The sequence below is a fragment of the Alligator mississippiensis genome, chromosome 1 (genome assembly GCF_030867095.1).
Source record: "Alligator mississippiensis isolate rAllMis1 chromosome 1, rAllMis1, whole genome shotgun sequence".
NCBI classification, from domain to species: domain Eukaryota; kingdom Metazoa; phylum Chordata; order Crocodylia; family Alligatoridae; genus Alligator; species Alligator mississippiensis.
In genome coordinates, this window is record NC_081824.1 from 145,738,354 (window position 1) to 145,761,585 (window position 23,232).

Genomic DNA, 23,232 nt, shown 5'->3' on the forward strand with positions numbered 1-23,232 from the left:
CCTGGTTAGCCAGAGTCACCCTCCAGCTGCCAGCTAGGCTCCACAAGCCCGGATCGCTGCTGCTGGAGTCCCAGGAAACCTCCTGGGGCCCCAAGAAGCCTCAAGCACAAATATGTGCCACTGCAAGTTGTCCCTGGCAGTGAACAAATATGTTCCTGCTTGTGGGGATGTGCCCCTTGTGTCCATTAAACAAGCTCATTGTGGGTAAGACAAGCTTCTCTATACTATCCTGCCAATATACCTCAACATCTCAATATACCTTGGGTAAAGTGCTAGTTTGGGATCCTTGCCTCTTGAGCTCTTGGCTTTGCTGAGACTGCATAAAAAAATGTCCATTCTGGGGATGGATGCTTAGCACATCCATTACCATAAAAGTGGAACCACCAACTCATTTAATACTGGCCACTTAGCAGTCATGTAGCAGCTATCTATGCAAAGCATTGATGAAGTAAGAGTACAAGGCACTGTAGACCATTACCGATCCCTGCCATCACTGCCATCTGGCTTCTCGGTAGCAATCACATATTCTAAACAGGTCAGTATTGTTTCAGTTCTTATTAGTTAACTGCTTTAGCATTCAGTCTTATGTGACACTCATTGTATGCATTCATTCTTTGCAAAGGCAATACTCACTTGGTCTCACTGCTCAATACAAGTACGTCATTGCACATAATATTGTTATTGTTACCCTGTAGTTACATAGATCCCTTTCTTACTGGGAAACTCTATACAGTTTATGTTTAGCTTAACTGATTTATAGTATCTTAAAGAGCCTTTCTGTTTAAAATTGCCATCATTTTACGGGCCGTCATAGACATAACAAAAGGTACTATCTTCATTCCCGGTTTCACATAAACAACTGAAGCACATCAAAATATGAGTGGAATTTCACATAAAAATATTTTGCTGTTTTCCCTGTGAGAAAGAAATGCACTGTTTCAATAATGTTGAAAACCAGAGTTCATGGCTGTGGTGAAGAAATTTTCACTTTTGTTTTTTGAGCTTATTTGCAGAATGCATTTGTTAAGAAGTTGCAAGCACATAAGCTTAATTACAGTACACACTTCAATTAAGATCCAAGGTAAGCTTTTCTTTAAGGAAAAATGCTACTGCTCAACTGTGACACCCTACATGTTGGTAAAACATTATATTAGAGTATTCACTTTAACTCTACCACAAACTTCTACCTTAATATTATGAAAGATACGCTTATTATGAGCCATTCTGCCCTACCAAACCTCCACCTTTTGTTAGAAGTCTATTAAGATAGTGTTTTCACTACACTTGGAAGATCTCAATATACCTTTATATTTAAACGTATGCTTCTAATTTCACTGAAGTAAATGCAAGTAGAACTGGTCCCAGATAACAGCCAACGCCTTGCATTTCATTTGAACACAAATTGAAATTCAGCATAGTTTATGGAGTGAAAGTGTCATATACTTTGCATCTTGCATCTTTCCATTTCTTTGTCTTTTATTCTTTTCATTATAAAATAAAATCACAAAAAATGGAAACAAAGCCATTTATATAATTTTATTGAAAAGGTATATTTTAATGAAAAAGGATTTTTTCATAAAAAAGTTGTCTGCTTCTCTTTACCAGTACTTTTTCACTGGGAGTACTGAACATTCAAATGCAGGTGGAATTTGAAATGGGGACAAAGTAAAGAATGTGGATCCTATTTCAAATGTTACTCCAAATTTCCCTGTACTTTGATAGCATGTTGGTTGGATCTTTCTTCAGATGCATCATCTTTTTCATGATGGCTTATCTGCATGCAGAGATTTAAAAAACAGCCAGGTTGCACAGGAGTAGGCCACGTGAAATTTTCTTCTTAGAGTCAAATGTAGTTCTACCCATAAATAGAGCTGGGCAAAACTCTTTTGGATCCATCCATGCTATTTCACTTTGAGTTTAGTACAAAATGAAGATCTTAAACAAATTAAAATTAAACTATGAAGACTGAAGCCATAGTGCAGCTTGGAGGTCTTGAAACCACAAAACAGCTATTGACAATGGCATAACTAAGGGGCGACAACTGAGGCACCAGTCTTGGGCACTCACTTAAAGGGTAAAAAAATAGCAGCTACCTCCACTGCTCTCTCAGCCACTGTATTGCCATGGGCAGCCCAGCTGTGGTTGCTGTCCTTTGTATTGCAGCCACCCAGAACTGCCTAGTTACACCTCTGACTATGACTATCCTTGAATATTTAATTTGGATCAATTAATTCATCTGTATTTTCCCCTATTAAACTCACTCAAAGGGTTTGTGAATCCTTGTGGTCCTTTCAAAAAGCCTTGTCTTTTCTTTGGGTGGGCAGCAAACTAGAAATCTGAAGGGTGGGATTATTGTTGTTTCAGGGTTTGCTGCTAATATTTAACGCTCCGCTAATCTTATTGTCTCTGTTCATATGAACTGTTACAAGAGAAAGAAATGTTCTTATGAGCCAAGAAGCATGAGAAGCACAGCTTTTCTTATTTTACCTCAAACCTTAGTTATCTAAATTGCTTAAAGTTTAGGTATATGCTTAAATAATGTGTTGAATTAGGGCCACAGTTGCTGCTATTTATGTGCTGATAGAGTATATGCTTCCAAATAGTAAGCCAGGGGAGTGGGGGCAATTTAAGGACAGGTAAAATTATTTGGGCTTCTAAAAGTGAGATTACATATTACAATTAGACCATGTTAAGAGCACTTAAAACTGGAATGATCACACATTAAGGCTTGTTAACAAGTGCTAAGTGTCCTCAAGGCATCTTAAAGTTATGCCTCTTGAGGGTGAGAATTATCTTCGAGCTGCTTGTGTGGGCAAGGATCTGCTGGGCAGCTGTGGGGCCCAGTGGGGGCTGGATCCAGGTGGTTTGGGGCAATGCACACAACAAAGATCCTGGTAGCAGGCAGAGAGGGGGAACCTCTTTACCTCTGTTGCCCTCACCACACTGTTTTCAGGCGGATTGGAGTGGCAGAGCTGTGATTTGTGGTGGAAGGGGATTCCAGGGGTTCATGGTGAGAAGGGGGTTAATTTAAGGGGAAGATGGGTGATCCAAGCAGCAGGGCTGGCCTTATGGGTGGGCGATGTGGGCGACCACACAGGGAGCCGTGGTCAGGAGGGCACTACACACACACACACACATGAGCAGTCATCACTCATAGCAGCACTCTCCCATGGGTCCTGCCCTGTGGTCCTGCCCTGCCCCACACCGGCCGATCCCCACCCCAGGCAGGAGGAGCAGTGCCCAGCCCAGTCTGATCCCCGCCTGTAGCCACTGCTTAGGAGGCGTTGGGCAGGGCATGTCAGCCCACCTTGATCCTGCACAGCAGCTGTGATGCTGCCCATCCGCCTGCCTGCCTAGTGCACCATGCCACTCTGCCTCCCTGCTGGACTTCACCCTGTGGCCCTGCACCCCTGCCTGCCTGCCTCTTCCTCTACCTGCAGCAGCTCCACTGTCTTGGGAGGGGGAACCAAAATGCAAATTTGCCCAGGGCACCATTTTCCCTAAGTCTGGCCCTTCCAAACAGTCCAGGGGACCCCTTCACTCCTTCCTCCCAGTCCTATACTGTAGCTAGAGAGCCAGAGAGTGGGGCAGACATGAAGCAGACTTGGAACTTCTATCCATGCCCCTGTTCTCCAGCCCTCTATCAGCAGGCCTGAGCAGTTCATATTAGGGAGGGTATTAACCCCGAATGTTTGACTGATCCCTAGCGCTGGCTAACCTTAACATAGATTAACATTCCTTAGACTTATCACCCGCTAACTCTAATGTGTAACTTCACCATAAGAGGTAGCAGGCCCAGAAAGGGGACCCTTCCAAAAAGTAGTTAGAAGTGTCTAAATTATGTATTTTTATTTTAGACTGGCTTTTTCAAATTTGCATGGATATCTGTTCAGCTTTCTGTTCAGCATAAGAACAGCTAAGCATATGTGAACAACCATGGGAGACCTTGTAAATCATTTTAACAAAGTGATAAATGTTTCTGATCTGTTCCATGGGATTTTCCATCTTTAATGAAATAAATAGCTAAAGAAACACTTAGAGCATTTTATGTATAAATGCATAACAGCTCTATGACAGACATACTCATTTCCCCTGAACCAAGTAAAGGCTACTTAGTGGATTAGGGAATGTGTTTTTTTTCTTCTTCTTGAAATTATATATCTTTATATACAGCCTTATAGAAAAAATGCAGGATGAACTAAATCAAAAACCTTGCAGAAGATTTATGTATTTTCTTGGCACTCTATTTACTTTTCCATTTGAGAACTGGGGTTAGCACTTCCTAGGGAATCCAAAACTTGCTATAAATTCAATTCACACTGGGATGTCATTTTAGAAACGATGTTTGCATCCATGCTAAGATTGTGTCAAGTTTCCATAATAAAGCTCAAGGTTTTTCAGGCAGAAACTTTTCTCCCTATGATATACCCTTGCAGACTTAGCCAGCTGAATTAAAGGTGATAAATTTCCCTTTCCTCTGAAGCTTTAAGTATTGGTCAATGTAGTGTGAGAGACCAAACACTTGATCAACTGGAGAAAGACTCTTCAGTACATGTAATTCCTCTGGTAGCTATAAGACTACTGTTGCTTTAAGCACCCTTTTGCATATTTCAAATTCCCATTAATTTGAGTGTTATTTTGGGCATCTAAGGAATGAAATATAAAGTGCTGTGCCTCTATTTTTATTGGACATTAGAACTTGGTTCTAGATCTTGCAAATATGCATGTTTTGCTCAGGGCACTAGACCTATTAGAGGTTTACCACAGTGTTAATATGGCTAAAGTTTAATGTGTGCCTTCCAGGGGCTAGTGGTCACCACTGTAATTTAAACAGTCCTATGGTCCTGTCTGAATTACAACAGTTTCTCTGGATTTCCTTTACTTCGTGTAATATCTACAGCTGTGTGAGTGCATCTACACGTGTCATTAATGTGCAGCATGTTCCCTGGAAGCTCCCAGGCACACTGTTTACATTTATCTGCAATAAATTTATCTGCCTTTGGCATGCCTCTGTGATAATACAACTATTAAAGATAATTTAGAACTCTATCAGTATTGTAGTAGAACACTTATATGCTAGAATTTAGATCACTTTTAATATTAGCAGCAAACCCTGGCCTGCAGCACATTGAGCTGGGCTGGAGCAGCCTGAGATGGCAGGGGGCCGGGGTGCTTTAGCTTCCCAGCTCAGGGCTGCTCTGACTGGGCTCAATGTGCTGTGGAGGAGCTGACTGGGGCATGAGGGTGCTTCAGTGTGGGGGCTAACCAGCAGGCAGTGCCTACACTTGTGCTGCTGTGCAAGAAACGACTCCGCGGCAGGGTAGTGCTTGTATTTACAGGGAAGTTTTTACAAGCACTATCCTGCTGCAGAGTTTATTAGTTCTTTTGTGCCCTGATAGGGACACACATGTACATACTGACTGAGACATTTACTGTGCAGTTAATTAATCAACCGCATGGTAAATATCCTATGTAGACACTCCCTGTATATTGTGAACTGCTATTCAATCCTATCCCACCCCTCCTGCTACCTGCCACATACATCCCTGTACCAAAGCTTGAGGCAATGTCCTCAAGAAATAGCCACAGCCCTGTTGATGCTGATACCTAAGCCAGATCATTTAAAGATTGTGCTCAGAGACTTGACTGCAGTATATAAATATCCCAGTCAATTTTTGTGCCAGGAGAATTCCCTCCCAGACAGAAAGTGAGAATTTTAGGAATCCTTTATGTTTCTCCAGCCCATTTTCCCAGAGCACAGAAGTCAGAGATACCACTCACATGATTTGAAATTGTGTGTGCGCGCGCATGTGCAGAGTCGGATACTCTGCTGTCTAAGTATGAACAAATAAGACCTCAACCTTTTGATATGCACTAGAACTAGTCTTTTAGCCATTCTTCAGATATTACTTTAGTTTGGGCCTGTAGATTACCAGTGATTTTTTTTCCCCCTATTAATACTTATGTTGAAGAGGAAGATTGGGTTCAGTGGAAATTCTGTTCACACGCTACCAAAAGATCCAGACCCTTAATATAACGAGATAATTTTTTTCCATTATTTTTTTTAATGGAATGAAAACAGATTTTGTTATTTAAAAAAATCAATCTTTCTTTGTGGAGCTGGAAACCCAAATATAGCAGCTCTGTGATGGTACAAGGTTGTTCTAACAACAATGCTTAGAGTTGTACAGTGCTTTTTATCTTCAGGATAACTCTTGGACATTCCCTCTTTTCTGATCTCATAGTCTTTGGTACCATTGTGAGACCAATCATTTCAGAAGAATTGTTTCTGATTTATACTGGAGTAAAAAATATTAGAATCAGGGACATGAACTAATTAATACTTAGAATAAACCTGTGGGGTAGGTATCAGCATATTTTAATCTAGGTTTGCACTCTAAAATAATAAAGTGCTTAAGTGGAAAATCATCCTTGTTATTACTTAACAGAAAGGATGGTTTTGTGTGATCTGAAGAAGTGGGATCCCTTTGTGTGATCCTTTTTGCCACAAACATTTGGTTTGATTTTGGGCAAGTTGGTCTTTCTGGACATCAATTATCCATCTGGGGAAATGGAAATAAACATCCAGCCTTTTACAATTAGGTCCTTGCATTTGACTGGGATCTCTAAGCTGTACCATAAAAAAAAAAAAAAAAAATCAATAATAACTCCTTTAAATCTAATGAAGTTTTATTTGGGATAAATTTAGCCTTTCAAATTGTTAATCTAATGTGTCAGTGTTAAAACAGGATATTTAATATGTTTCTTTATCTTGACTGTGCTTTTACATTTCTTTGCTTTTATCAGTTTCTACTGCACCCCTAACTTTAACTGTATCATACTTCTTCCGTGTGTTATAGTGATATCTTGACAAAGGAATAAAGCTGAATAATTCACAAGGCTATATCAGAAATAGTATTTTAACTGTTCATTGTTTTAGCTACTAAGGTTGATAAGACTACTTTCTATCAGGTTTGTTTTGTGGTGTAAAGGGGACCTGTAATTCCATGCTACTAACTTTTAAATGCTTCCCACAGCTAAAAAACCCAAGAAATACTACACTTTAATCTTGAATTTCATATTCCATTTAATTTGATCACTGTAGATTCTAGAAGTATTAGACTGGCTGCAAATATGTAGCCTTAGAAATTGGAGATGTAGAAGAATAATGTGGTAGGCAAGTCGTTTGGAGAATTTATCTGCCTTTGGCATGCCTCTGTGATAATACAACTATTAGAGATAATTTATAACTCTATCAGTATTGTAGTAGAGCCCTTATATGCTAGAATTTATATCACTTTTCATTTTAGACACTTAAACCACATGCCATTCTACACAAAAAATGAGGAGAAAGGTCCATCAAAAGAGTGATTTATTTTCAGTTAAAACACTGACTGTATTAAAACCACATGTTATTAAGCGCTCTATAACCAAACCAAGACTCAGAATAAGGCCTAAGACATTGAAGCTAGCTTAAACATTTTTTTTATTTTGTAGCAGTGACACTAGATAAACTAACAACCTCTACCTCCACTACACAGTACATTAGCTATAATTTCCCTTGGTGAAAATCTAACAAGGTATTAAAGTACTGGTACAAAACAATTTAACCTTATATTAGCTTACTTCTTCCATGTCTTTGTGGATGACTGAATGCTTCTGATCATGTTAGATGACATATTGGGCCTGAAACATCATAATGATTTAATTTATTTAATCTTATCAGTATGTCAAAGCTGCAATACTTTGTACTTCACATCATTTTACAAACATGGATTGATTCATTTTCACAATATTCCTTTGAGGGAAGTATTATAAATCCCACTTTATATATGGGCAAACTAATGCTCAGAAGTGACTTGCTCATCTTCACAAATGGAATTAATATGAGAGCTAAGTTTAGAATAAAGGAGCTCTTAATTTCTAATCCATTACTCAGATGATGGTTACTACTAGTACTCTGCACTAATATAGCACTTTAGATGCTGTGCTCATTTAAGACAGTTTTTTTTGCTAGAACCCCAGCCTAAACTGTCCTAAACCTTGTAGATGGTGCCATTGAAAGACTTTGGGATCCCACACATTCAGAGAGCTTCCACACTGGTTCCATGCATAGTTCTACCAGATACTGGCAAAGGGGCCAAGTCTAGAAAACTTGAGGTGAGGTCCTAACTTGCTTGTTTTCTCTTTTTCAGATGTTTCCAGGTGTGTGGCTGAGAGGAAGTACACCCAGGAACAAGCCCGCAAGGAGTTACAGCAAGTGTTTATTCCAGAGTGCAATGATGATGGCACATACAGCCAGGTTGAAAACTTTTATTTCAGTACTTCCATGCCCAGAATATGTATGTGTGGTGTATGTGTGAGAAATACCCTGGCTTATTTGAAGACATTACTCTAATGCTGAAGTACAGAAGCAGGAGGAGAATTCACATTTTGTGACATTTGAATCCTTGTTCTTTGTTCAGAAGCTGCCAATAACAGAGCTGAATATGATAAAAGTTCTTGAGAAGTATGCACCGATCTATGTACTAGGTTGACTACTAAATCACTTCTCATAACTCACAGAATAGTTATCTGTTGTGTGTCATTTATGCCATGCTGTGAAAGAGTTTGTATCTTATTACCAGTATTGGGAGTCATGCAGGAATCTTCCTTATCCTCAGCTGAATCTCTTCATGGGCATCTTGGGACTTGGGCTAGGACTTAGAATCCAAAGGGGATATAATTAGAGGCTTAACATGATATAAGTGAAACATTGTCATATATTTAATTTGTTAAATCATGTTGAACGTTGGCCTGATTCATTTTCAGCACTTCGGTATTATCCATTTAAATAAATAATACTACGGTAGAGAAAGTGACAGTGGACTTTAGGGGTAATGCTAAGTTGCTAGGAATACAAAACAATTAATTTAAATGCAGCATTCTGAGAGTTTGTCTTCTGACAGTGTGGGGCATGAGTAATGCTGGATGAAGCATTGTTCCTGTTGTTCCCGTGGGTGGGAGACAAGTTGTCTATCTGGAAAAAGCTATTGGTGGTTTATTTCAGGAACAATCAGCCCATGTTCCTCTGAGAAACTTTTATGAGCTTTCCATAACACTATTTATCCTTTTGGTATAGGGGACAACACAGGCAGGCACATTTAACTGTTTTCTCTTCATCTCTCCAAAGAAACACCTACCACACAGTGGTTAAAGGGACTCTGCTTTTATGCTAAAGGATCTTATGATAAGACTTGAATTATGGTCCCATGACAGATCATTTTACTAGATGCAACCAAAAAAAAAAGGTTTGGTCACTTAAAAAAAAATATTCTGCTGGAGGGCCTCATTGTACTAGACAGAAACATCTTGATATGTAGAGTAGGTGCCACGAACATTTTGAAATGGTAACTATATGTATCATAGATTTCACACACTTAATGTCATTTCCTGACAGGTTCAGTGCCATAGTTACACCGGATACTGTTGGTGTGTCACACCCAATGGGCGTCCAATCAGTGGAACAGCTGTAGCACATAAAACTCCACGATGCCCAGGTACGATTAGTGTAACTGGTCAGGTTAAAATGCTATTGTAGTAATAACTATTTGTTTTATTTGTAGCATCCATCTATTTTATTTGTGTTACAAGCTGGATTTTTATGTTTTTATATGGTTCTAATTTGCCTGACACTAGCATACTGACATATGCTGCCGCACAACAGCATTGCTTAGATAATCATTCATATATATTCCCATTTTCTTTCTTGTAAATTCAGTGAAAACATTCCTGAAAGCTTTACTTTTCAGATACATTAAGGAATTAGAGTAATTTAAGAAAAACATGGTTTTTGAGGGCATAGGGGTATTAAAAAAAATCACACTGGTGGCCAAAGTCATGGGAAAAGTCCTTTTTTCCAATAGCAGTGAAAAGCATCATTAAAAAAAAAGTTAAACCAGTGTTTCTGGAAAAAAATGAACAACAGATATCTTCTAGTCCTATAGGTTTTCACCTCACACTCGTGCCTATAAACAAATTAAATATTCTTTAGGGACTCCCTCTTAGCTTTATTTCAAATGCATTAAAATATATATGATAAACTCTAAAGGAAGGATTCAAATTTCCTCAGCATATGTCTAAAATTAGGCAGGACAGTACCTGACTTCTAAATATCTGAACAAGGAGCATGATTCAACATGACCCAATTAGGCATTTAGCATCTTCTTAGAATCAATGGTGAGATGATATATATCTAAGCATGAGTCAAGTTAAAGCTTCCAGGTATTCTGTACAAAGCGTACAGATCGCTGCATGCTGAGTTCCTGAAGGGAGGTGATTCAGGATGTGTGTAGTGCTGGTACTGGCCACTTTTTGCACAAGAACTTAGTAGGTAGAATATTTTGTCAGGACATTGGACAACTGGCTTCTGGATCCCTGGATGCCCTAATGAGATTTAAGCCCAGAGCTTCTATTTCTCAAAAGAGTGCCCTAACTACCTGGCAATGGAACAGGCTTAATGTAGGCACACTGTATCTTTCCTGTTAAATTTGGACCACTGAGTACTCAAGAATGCAAGTGGTAAAATGGAGAATGAATGAGAGAGAATCTGCCTCTAGCCTAGTGCATAGGGCCCTCTTCTGAAAGTGTGTATCATGGGTTCTGTCCATTGCTGCCATGGTTATTTCTCATTTTAAACAGTGACTGCATAATGTAAAATTTATAAACTATGATGCAAAGGTAGACTATATAGTCAAGTCTCCTGCATTCCAGGGAATGGGACTGTATGCAGTATGCCTTAATGTAATTGTTGATACAAGTTAAGACCCTAGCTCAGAACAGTGATCCTATCTATTTGGGATACGATTTAAATACATAGAGGTTCTCCTGTTCAAGCCAGTGAACAGGGGCAGCAAACAGGGCAAGCAGTTTTCAGGCAGTTCGCTAGTCAGTTTGCATATCAGATTGCTGTCCTGCCCCTCCTTTGAGGGGAGAGCCTTTCAGCTTGGTGTGAGAAATAGGGTGGCCATCGATGTACCTCAAGAATACAGGTCTGTTGTATTTAGTGTAACTGTCCCCACCACCATGAACGTCACATGCCTCCAGAGGCTGGGGGGGTGGGGCACAACGATCTCCTGCAGGCGGCGGTGGCAGTGTCAGTGGCAGGAGCATGGCGATGGTGAGTGGGGAGCTCCTGCAGGCAGCCCTGGCAGTATCAGTGGTGTCAGTGGCAGGGGCAGGCCAAGCAGGGAGCTCCCACAGGCAGCCATAGAGGTGATGGCAGCAGGAAGGAGGGGGGGAGGGGTGCCAAGCGGTGAAAAATAGAGGACATAAATGTGTCCGGTTTCATATCAATAGAGGACAGAGGACCAGAAAACCAGACTGTCCTCTATAAAACTGGATGAATAGCAAACCTAGTGAGGAAGCAGGAAAAAAGGATTTTTGGGGGGTCAAGAAACAGTAAACAGGACAGCTTCCAGGTGAGTTCACTAGGGAAGGTGTGGTTGGAAGAAGGGCAGTAAGAGAGAAGGGGCAGATTAAGAGACCCATGGAAATGGCTGGAGGACTTTGCAATGCCAGAGCCACTGCCATTGCCTCTGCTTGCACCTGTGAGGTTTCTGGCCAGGCAGGACTATTCACAATCAAGACTTCTACCCAGCTCCAGGTTTGGTGCTGTTGGAACTGCTGCTTCCAGGTTCCTTCTGGTGACGGTCAGGTTGAGGAGTACCTACAGTGTGAGCAGTGCCTCCTAGTGGTGCCTGTCAGGGAACAGGCAAGTGAACTACAGGAGAAGGTGGTAAGGCTCTGAAGCATCCTCCACCATGAGGAGTTCATTGATTCAGTGCTGGAAGAAACATCTGGGACTGTGGAGGAAGAACTGCCAGAGGCAGCGCTACAGAAGGGAGAAGACATGGACTGCCAGGAAGGTGGAAGCTGGAAGCTTGTGACCTCTGGCAGCAAGTGGAAATCCTCATCTCCACCTGCAGCAAATTGTCTGGAGAATAGATATGGAGCCCTAGCAACAAAGGGCGAGAGCATGTTCCATTGATGGAGGAAGACAGGCCAGGCCGCACCAAGGTGGGAAGGATTGAGACCACCATCACCCAGAAGAAGTGATGGGTGGTGGCAGTTGGAGACTCCCTTCTGCCAGGGGACCTGACCTGTTGCCTTGGGAATTCTACTGCTTGCCAGGAGCCCAGATTCAAAATGTCACAGAGGGATTACTGAGACTCATCCAGCCCTCTGACTACTACCCCATGCTGGCTATCCATGTGGGCACCAATGATACTGCTGGGGGAGACCCTGAGGAGATCAAAAGTGACTACAGAGCTCTGGGTGCAAGGGTGAAGGGGATTGGAGCTCAGGTGATGTTCTGTTCAATCCTTCTGGTCAAGAGAAAGGGCTTGGGCAGGAACAGGTGCATCCTGCAGATCAATGTCTGGCTGTGCATGTGATATTGCCAGCAGGGCTTTGGCTTCTTTGACCATGGGATGATGTTCCAAGAAGGATTGCTGGGAAGAGATGGGATCTATCTGATGAAGAGAGGGAAGAGCATCTTTGCAGACAGGCTTGCTAACCTAGCGAGGAGGTTTGCCGGGGGATGGAGAAAAAGCCGTGAGGTAAGTGAGAAGCTGGAGACCTGGAAGCAGGAGGGGATAACAGAGGAGGTGTCCTCATTCATCCTGAGAAATCAGGGTGATCGGCTAGTTACCTCAGGTGCCTGTACATAAATGCATGGAGTCTGGGAAACAAGCAGGAAGAATTGGAAGTCCTTGCAAAGTCACGGCACTATGATGTGATTGGAATAACAGAGACTTGGTGGGAGCTCGCATGCCTGGAGCATTGTCATGGATGGGTACAAACTGTTCAGGAAGGACAGACAGGGCAGAAGAGGAGGAGGGACTGCATTGTATATAAAAGAGCCATAGGATTGCTCAGAGCTCCAGTATGAAACTGAAGACTGGCCTGTTGAAAACCTCTGGGTTAGGGTCAGAGGAGAGAGAAACAAGGGAAATGTTGTAGTGGGGGTCTGCTATAGTCCACCAGATCAGGAGGATGAGGTAGATGAGGCTTTCTTCAGACAACTACTGGAAGTTTTCACATCACAGGCCCTGGTTGTCATGGGGGCTTCAACCATCCTGACTTCTGCTGGGAGGGCAATACAGCAGTGTACAGGCAATCCGGGAAGTTTTTGGAGTGTACTGGGGACAACTTCTTCGTGCAAGTGCTAGAGTGGCCAACTAGGGACCGTGCTCATCTTGATCTGCTGTTCACAAACAGGGAAGAATTGGTGGGGAATGTAGTAGTGGATGGCAACATGAGCAGCAACAGCCACAAGATGATTGAGTTCAGGATCCTGAAGAAAAGAAGGATGAAGAGCAGCTGACTTCAGAAAAGGAGACTTCGATTCTCTCGGGGAACTCATGGGAAGGATCCCCTAGGAAGCCTGTCTGAGTGGGAGAGGAGTCTAGAAGAGCTGACTATACTTTAAGGAAGCCTTACTGAGAGTGCAGGAACAAACCATCCTGATGCACAGGAAAAATAACAAGTATGGCAGAAGATCAGCTTGGCTTAGCAGGGAACTCTTCAGTAAACTAAATCACAAAAAGGAAGCTTCTAAGAAGTGGAAACTTGAAGAAATAACTAGGGAAGGATATAAGAGCAAGGCAGGGATGAAGTCAGCGAGGCCAAAACACAACTGGAGTTGCAGCTAGCACGGGACATGAAGGGTAACAAGAAGGGTTTCTCCAAGTATGTCAGTAGCAAGAGGAGGATCAGGGAAAGTGTGGATCCCTTACTGAATGGGGGAGGCAACCTTGTGATAGAGGATGCAGAAAAAGCTAAAGTACTCAATGCCTTTTTCACACCCATATTTAAAAAACGGAAAAAGGAGGATCCAGAGAACTACAGACCAGTCAGCTACACCTCAGTACCTGGAAAAATCACAGAGCACATCTTCAAGAAATCGATTTCTAAGCACTTGTAGGAGGAAAGGGTGATTAGGAACAATCAGCATGGATTCACCAAGAGCAAGTCATGCCTGACCAACCTTCTATGACAAGGTGACCAGCTCTGTGGATGCAGGAAGACCAGTGGATGTGATGTACCTTGATTTTAACGAGGCTTTTGATACAGTCTCCTACAACATTCTTACAGGCAAGCTAAGGAAGTACGGTCTGGATGAATGGACTGTAAGGTGGATAGAAAACTGGCTGGAGCATTGGGCTGAGAGAGTAGTAATCAATGCCTCAATGCCTAGTTGGCAGCCGGTATCAAGTAGAGTGCCCCAGGGGTTGGTCCTGGGCCCAGTTTTGTTCAGTGTCTTCATCAATGACCTGCAAGATGGCACAGAGTGTACCCTCAGCAAGTCTGCAGATAACACCATGCTGGAGGGAGTAGTAGATATGCTGTAGGGTAGGGCTAGGATTTGGAGAGACCTAAACAAATTGGAGGATTGGACCAAAAGAAATCTCATGAGGTTCAACAAGGACAAGTGCACAGTCCTGCACTTAGGACAGAGCAATCCCATGCACCAGCACAGGCTGGGCGCTGACTGCTGGGCAGCAGCTCTGCAGAAAAGGACCTGGGGGTTACAGTGGACAATAAGCTGAATATGAGCCAACAGCATGCCCTTGTTGCCAAGGCTAACGGCATACTGGGCTGGATTGGTAGGTGTGTTGCTGCTAGGTCCAGGGCAGTGATTATTCCCCGCTATTCAGCACTGGTGAGATCACACCTGGAGTACTATGTTCAGTTTTGGGACCCCGCTACAGAAAGAATGTGGACAAATTAAAGATATTCCAGCAGAGGGCAACAAAAATGGTGAGGGGGTTGGGGGACATGACTTATGAGGGAATACTGGAGGAACTAGATTTATTTAGTCTAGAGAAGAGAAGACTGAGAGGACACTTAATAGCATCCTTCAACTACCTGAAGTGGGGTTCAAAAGAGAATGGAACTAGACTATTCTCAGTGGTGGCAGATGACAGAACAAGGTGCAAACGTCTCAAGTTGCAGCAAAGGAGGTTTAGGTTAGATATGAAGAAGAATGTTCTCACTAGAAGTGTAGTAAAACATTTCAATAGGTTATTCAGAGAGGTGGTGGAAGCTCTGTCCTTTGCGGTTTTTAAACCCCAGCTAAACAGAGCTTTGGCTGGGATGATCTAGTTGGGGCTGGTCCTGCTTTGAGCATGGGTTGGACTAGATGACCTCCTGAGGTCCCTTCGTATCTGAACTTTCTATGATTTTATGACTTTGCACAGCTCCTTCCCAGCCTCCATCTATGATTCTTGTGACTCTCTATATGCCTGAAGAAGGGTGCTTGTGCCCAAAAGCTTGCAAAGAACAATTTTCCAACTCTTTAGTTAGTCTAATAAAAGATATCACATTTACCCAAAGAACCTTGTTTTGCTCCTTATCACTCTCCTCTTCCCAGTCACCACTCTGAGAATGATCCAGCCTCACTAGCAACATGACAAAACAGGCTTTTTCAGGAGATTTTGAAATAGTAGGGATTGAAAAGTATAATCTTCAAAAGGACTTGGGAAACCACCTACCTGAGTAGAGGAGGCAGCTACAAATTTTATGAAAAGTAATGCAAAAAACCCCACAATCCCCTTTTGTTAATTTTGTAGAAGGAAAGTCTCACTAAAGCAGAGTTGTGACTTTATTTTGTTTTGATGCGTTTGCAGAATTGCCATCTATCATGATAGCAAAGATGTTTTCCAGACAGAGTGTTGACATTTTCCAGAATGTCTACCATTTAATTTTCTATTTTTTTTCTTTTGTACCATTAAGCACAGAAATCATGACCCAAATATCTTTCTCTAGGTATACACAGTTATACACTCTTGATCCTGTCTGAGTTAATGCTTGTGGTATATCATTGATGTCCAGACTCACCTCTATAGCCAATCTAACCAATTGTGTAGTTTTTAGTCTTTTCTCAAGAATTCCCTTGATATGATTTGATATTGCAAACAGAAACCTTGCAGCAATGGAATCTGAGAACTGAATTTTCAAGTGTTCTTCAGTTGCCACTACTTGTTGAATATACTGTATAGTCAGCTACAAGGAGGTCTTGGATCATTTTGACAGTTACATATACAACCTCATCATTTTTCCTGCTTAAGCAATTGCGTCTATCACATGATTGTTTCCTGATGTTTCATATGTCATGGAACTTCTACTGTTAGACATGTCTCTTTGAAAGTGGCTTTTTTAAACATGGTAATTCAGTTTCATATTGATATTTTAGCCTTCCAGACCAAAATGCTAAACGCTACTCAAAAATGTCTCCCATGATTTGACCTTTTCTAATAAGATATTAAATAATGAGCTCTTAAAAAGTGAACTTAAAAAAAATATTAGAAAAAGTCCAGTGTTCTTGTTTACATTTGTATTTCTTCATTTGGATTACAGAGGGCTTGACTATTGCTTTTTCACACTGATAAATCTCATGCTGTTTCTATTTATGTCTTTAGATCCTTCATTAAATAACAGTTCCCTGAAGACCTCATTTAGTTTATGATATTCTAGATATTTTCCTCAGGTGCCATGCACAGGTGTAACTTAAAACGTGCTGTTGCCTCAGTGCACACTCTCTGAACATGGGGTGGTACTGCTGTAGTGACAGTGCAGGCCTAGTGGCTGCCATTCTGGTGCCTCCTCTGAATCAGTGCCTGGAGCTACTGTTCCACTCACCCCCTCACCCAAGTTACTAACAGGTATTATTAATGCTCTGAGTTAATTTGCTCTTTATACAGCCTAACTACCAAATAGCAGTCTTGGATTCATCCATGTGGCCTGATTTGTAAGACATTCCTCAACACTATAACTTGCACCTTTTCTTAAATCTTATTTCACTCAGGTCTATTTGGATTTTCTTGGTTCTTCTCAGATGTGCCTCCTTATTTCCTATTTTAAAGGTAATTTTTCCACTTGGCTTGAAGGTGTCCCAACAACTCCTTCCCTGTCTCCAACAATGTCTTTGTTTCTTTTACATCCCTTTCTCCATCACTCTGGAAATTATTCCAGCCTCATTGGCCCCCTTTAATTCCTTCCTTTGATTTCTTCTTCATGCATTTTTCAATATCAGCAATCATCCCTGGATGACTTTCCTATACCAGGACTCCAGGTTTGAAATCTGTGTGTGAAGTGTTCCTGAAAAATTACTCTATTTTTCTTCCGGTAAACAAGCACTGATACACACATCAGTGTACCACTGTCAACATTCCCCTCTACAATCTACAAAAAAAGTTTATTATCATCATAGGCTCTTGTCTGACCCTTGATTTCTTGATTCTACATTTCTTGGAGCAGCTACTACTCCTCTTTTTTTCCTTCAATTTTTTTATCCAGTGCTGACCATACTGCTTACATGATCATTTCTACCACATGCAACCATGTGCAAGTGCCAGGGTTTGATGATAGGATTTGGAGCATCGAGTTACAGAACTGTACCATCTGACAGCAGCAGTAGTCTATATTCTTCTATGAGGACTCCCCCCACACACACACAGTTCACAAGGCTCTTATATCAACAGTTAACACACAAGTAACAATAATGGATGCAACTAATTTAATATGCTAAATATATAATAAGTATGTAAAATGGGATTAAGTCTGGGATTGTTTCTTCTTACTTTGAAAATGTGTAGCTATTACTAAAAATTCAAGGAGCCTTCCTGTTAATACTTAATTCTTTTACTTCTCATTGCCATTCTTTAAAAACCTTTTTCATTATTCCTCCTGTCCTCCTGGAGCACTGTTCTGTTTTGGGGTTGGAGAAGAAACCAGGATGACTTTGCCCTCCAATCAGGTAGAACCAGGCACAATATCAGATTGATATATAGAACTGAATGGAAATCTGACATCAGGGATTAGTGGCACCAGGAGCCAGGTCAACAGGACAGCTAGCAGGGGAGTTTGCCAGAGGCATTTTGCCATGGCTGTGTTTTACCCACCCTTTACTGTATGCTTCTTGAGCACCACTAGCAGGTAAAGGAGGAAGAAAGAATTTTAAGGCGGTAACAGAAAATGAAAGAGGAAGAAGCTCCATTTTAAGGGCACAAGAGCAGGCTTTTCTTATGCAAAGAAATGATAAGTACAGCAAGAGACCAGTCTGGCTAAACCATCAATTGTTCAGTAAGCTGAAGCTCCGAAAATACTCTTACAAAACATGGAAACTTGGCCATATTACTAGAGATAAGCATAAAAGTATCACATGGGCATGAAGGAAAAAAGTCAGGAAGGCCAAGGCATGATTTGACATGCAGCTAGCAAGGGACATAGAAGGCAACAACAAAAAAAAGTTCTATAAATATGTCAGAAGTAAGAGGAAGAGCAAGAAAATTGTGGATCCTTTACAGAGCATAAAGGGTAATCTAATAATGAATGATGCAGAGAAGGCTGAAGTATGTGAAGTACTTCATTTTTCACAAATAAGGTCATCTACTGGGTGACGAGTACAGTTAGCAGCAAGGCTAGAGGAGGAGATAAGCAGCCTAAAGCAGTGGTATGTAACCTCCAGCCACAGGCCAGATCTGGCCCATGCAGTGGTTCTCCCCATGGATTCAGAAATTTGGTAGTAGGGCAGAGGTAGTAGTGTTATATGCTACTCTTCTGCTGCCAAATTTTTGGTTCTGTGGGAAGCCCTGCAGACTGGATGACAAGGACCAGTGCACTAGATTACTCTGGCACATGGTGGGGTCAGCATGCAGGGTCACTTTATAGCAGAATCAGGTGCAAATGGTTGGGTTGGTACATGGCTGGATTCAACCATCCAGGGTTGGTCTGGCCTATGACTAAATCTAGTGCATGGGGTTGGCTGGTGTGCAGCTGGATCTGGTGCATGGAGTAGGGCCAGCATATATGACCAGGTCAGCATGTGGCCAAATCTGGTGCATGGGATCAGGCTAGCATGGAGGGCCTGATCCATTGGGTCAGATGGCACCCACTGATCTCTGCTCTAATGCATGGAATCTGGTCTGTAGACAGGCCTTATGCCACTCACGTGGCCTGAAGGGCCGGAAGTCTGAGCACCATTACTCTAGAGTAATGGAAGACCAGGTTAGAGATTATTTTGTGTCTGTTCTGGATTTGGTACTGTTTGGTATTTTTATTAATGATTTGGAGAATGAGATTGAGTGTACTCTTAGCAAATCTGCAGATGATACCAAGATAGGTGGAGTTGCAGGCAATTTGGAAGATAGGACTAGAATTCAAAATGACCTGGATAAACTGGAGAAATGGTCTGAAATTAATCTAATGAAATTCAGTAAGGACAAGTGCAAAGTACTACACTTAGAATGGAATAATTGTATGCACACATTCAGACTAGGGAATGACTGGCTAGACTGCAGTACTGCAGAGAAGGCCTGGAGACTTTCATGGACTCCAAGATAAATATGAGTTATCAGTGTGCTTTGTTTTTTTAAAAAACCCCAGTAATATACTAGGCTGCATTAATTAGGGTGTCACTTCCAAGTCAAGGGAAGCGATTCTTCCATTCGATTCAGCAGTGGTGAGGCTTTACTTGGAGTCATGTAGCCAGTTGTGGACCTTACACTTCAAGACAGACAGACAAATTGGAAGAATGTAGTGTAGAGCAACATAAATGATTAGAGCTCCAGGAGATATGAAGAAAGGGTGGAAAATGAGGATTAGTTCTTTGGAACTTTTTAAAGAATGGGTTAGAAATATCCTGTATAGTAAATTATATTATCCCTGCAATTTCTTGCATTCATTTATTTTGAACGTTTAATCTCTTGTCCACTTGAACTTCCTTCAGTTTAGGTGGCTGCATAGAAAGAAGAGAGATGAGTACAGATACCTGGAAGAAGGTGGCTGTTAGTAGAGGAAACAGAGCAGGGCTTAATGGCTATTAGTGATTTGAGCAGGTTTCACTCTGTGTAACATTAATAAAAAAACTTGTGTGGTTAGCTTCAGTCACTGTAAAGCAATTTGAGATTCTTTGAGTAAAAAGTGATATATAAAAGTCACAATATCCACCTGAATATTTATATGTACTTGCTGATATGTGGCTTAGCTACTTCACGTTATGGCTGTGTCATTTTTTATGAGCAGAAGATGCAGAAGGATGAAAGTGCTAGGTAGTATTCCAAAATGAAATGCTGTTTTCAATTGACTCAAATAAAACATTCACATAAATCAGTACAAGCCTATCTTATGGTGCCAACTATCTACCCCTAACATTTGTTTTCCCTAAGACACATGTGACAACCCTCCATGAAAACATTATTGCAAGGGAAAAGGACAACATAAGACATGGGGAGTAAATTAAATAGATTCCCATGACAGTACAAAGAAGAAGACTCCTTAAAAATGATGAATTGCCCCCATTCTGTCTGCTAAAGAACACCATATGTAATATAGACATTTTTACAGCTCCCCATGTCCATTATTAGCAATGCAGGGGACTAAAAAAATTCCATAGCCCCAGAGCCCTGGGGAATGAAGCAAACATTTAAAGGCAGCTATTAAATTATCATTGGAAAAGAAAGCCTCCCTCTGTTGCAGGCTTTAACCACATTTGAAATTTTAAAAATTTAAACCTGGAAGTTAACTTCCATATATGTGGGATTACAGGGATACATCCACTATCATCTTTAGATATTCTGACTTCTTATTAGGTTTCAGATAAAACAATGAAAATTAAATTAACTTGGGAAGACAATTGGAGAAAGGTTCTATTCTGCTGGGTTCCCTACAATGGGTAGGAAAGATCTCTTTCTACCTCATCCTCTCTCCATTCTCTTCTGAGCCCTCCATGCCATTATCTCTTTAAAAAAAATGCTGGCACTTCAAAGAAAAGTGTCTGTAACATGAGGCAGTATGAGCGTTCTACTTCACAGGCTCATGACTCAAATTTTATTTGAGTTCATCATATATTGTCTTAAGAGTTAATACTTAGCTTGCTGAATGTCTTTTAAGCAGGAGATCAGAAGTCACTATGTAAAACAGATTATATAAATATTTATTATCTGCTTTAAAAGCCGATGACATATAATCAGACCAGTGCAAAATGCACTCATTGAAATTAGAAACCACAAAACTTACATCACATTCACTGAAAGATTTGCTGTGGTTCAAAAATCTTTTGAACAAACTTGAGCTGTCATTTTTTTGCATTCAAATTAGGGATAGGTCTGTTTCTGCCATTTATAAAACATCATCAAAACCATTAGTAGATAGATAGTTAATCAGATGAAAGAAACAATCTCATTCTTTTATAGTTTCACTTTGCTTTTTTGAGCCCAAGGAGATTTTGTACATATTATGTAGAATGGTTCCAAATGTTATATACTAAAATAGTATTTTGAACTTAACCTATTTTCTCCAGATTTATTCACTCAGTTGTTTACAGGTCATTGAAAAACTGGAAGATGATAGGTGCTGCCTAATTAAAATTTGTCACTTATATCATATGATAATGTCTCTCTTCCATGACAGATTAGTGTGTAAACATTTTATCTGCGGCTAATTAAAAAAATGGTTCCCCAGTTATGTGCAACCATGACTTGCTTTCATGTACAAAAATATTGATGTTGCTCAAATGTTTTCAGAAAATGAAGAAAAAATGGCATAAGCATGGCTGAAAAAGATTAAATTTGAGTAAAAGCTAGTAGCAACAACTTAAAAAAAAATATTAATTGAAATTAGCTGAATAACTTAAGTGGAGATGAGTGAATCTTAATGATTTCACTTGGCCAGTGTTGATGTGTGGGTGTTTATGAGCATTTATTCCAGTGTTCCTCAGTCTTTTTAGATTAAAGGCATGCCTTAATAGACTCAAAGCACCTCTTGGAAAATTATAGCTTAGTTTTGACTACAGAAAATTAATAGAACAATTCTTCTGTTGCTAAGAACTCAGAAAAATCACACGTCAGAATGCTTTTAATACTATGGATTCCTCTGAAATATCTGTATTTATCATGTGAATTATGTTAGCACACATAGCAGGTGCTATGGTGCCTTTGAAAGGATCTTAAGGCACCCCAGGATGTAAGGGCACCCTGGTTCAGAATCTTTGATTTAATCTATAGAAATGCTGTTTTTAGGGGTGTGCAATATTCTTGCAAGTTTCACAAAGTGCTTTAAAGTAGATTTGAATATAAGTTTCTGTTCCAGTTACATTTCTGGTTAAGGTACAAGTAAGAGCTAGACCAAGGGTCTGTTTCTCATTTACATCAAAGCCCATCTACATCAATCACAAGGTAAAGGTGCCATAAAATGGGCATTTATTGAATTTAAACCTATACCAAGACTTCTTGTTATTGACAGAAGGGCATATTCAGGTTTTAACATAAATGGAAATGAGGCCTCTATATTTGCAAGTGTATTTACTATTATAATCCTATGTATCAAGATTAAATTTGGGAACTATGAAGCCAACTGCAAGTTTTTGAAACCTGATCTAAGACCACGGTTTCCTGCTCTCATGAATAGTGGTCTTTGCTGTGGTCAGAAAAAGTGGCAGGCAGAATTCTACTTAATTTAGTGGGTGGTTTTGGAGGAGTACAGATGTCTCCCTATTCCTGTGATGGGGACACTTACACAGCCAGGTTTGGTAATAGAATAACTCTTCCATTTCATTTGAGTAATTCAAAGGTGGCCTCTAAGCATCTGCGGGACCTGGTTTAAGTTTAGATTGCTTGCTTTATGTTGCCTAACACTTAAATCAGGAGTGATGCATGCAAGTGTTCACTGCAGCCAGGAGTGGTGTGGGCAGTTTGAGACATGTAAATTGGGGGGTGGGGAGGTGGGAGTGGCTGGGTAGATTGCAGGGGCCTGGCATGTCTGTGGAGGGACTGGGGAGACCAGGGGGTATTGGCAAGTCCAGGGGGCTGACAGGTCTGTGAGTGGGTTGTGGGTCTGCCAGGGGGAGGGAAGGGGTTACCCAGTCTGAGGCGGGTATTTGGGTGCTAAAAATAACCCAATCAGGGTTGGGGGGGAGGGGAGAGTTAAAAACAGCACAGTCCTGGGGCTGGGGTGAGTAGCAAAACTTTCCTAGCCCCAGGACTGTGCTGTGAATATGTGCAGACATTTGCTAGACCAGGTTATTCCATTTTAGATTCCATTTTAGATCAGTTAATCCAGGTCTATCTATAGTTAGTTCACCTCCTGGGGCACAATTTATTGGTGAATTTAAGCCCTGTGAACACCTTCATGTCTCGGCATTTAGATCAACCTAACCTTGGTTACATCAGTCTAAATGTAACACTTATGAGC

General features: G+C 41.0%; 1 protein-coding gene across 6 annotated transcripts in view; it reads left to right on the plus strand.

Moving 5' to 3' along the window:
- SMOC2 (SPARC related modular calcium binding 2) overlaps positions 1–23,232 on the plus strand; it is a 211,874-nt gene that overhangs the window by 79,487 nt on the left and 109,155 nt on the right. For all 6 annotated transcript variants that reach the window (XM_019479866.2, XM_019479865.2, XM_019479867.2 and 3 more), the window contains exons 3-4: positions 8,196–8,302; positions 9,440–9,539. In XM_019479866.2, coding sequence (XP_019335411.1) covers positions 8,196–8,302; positions 9,440–9,539 — 207 coding nt within the window. The remainder of the gene's footprint in view (positions 1–8,195; positions 8,303–9,439; positions 9,540–23,232) is intronic.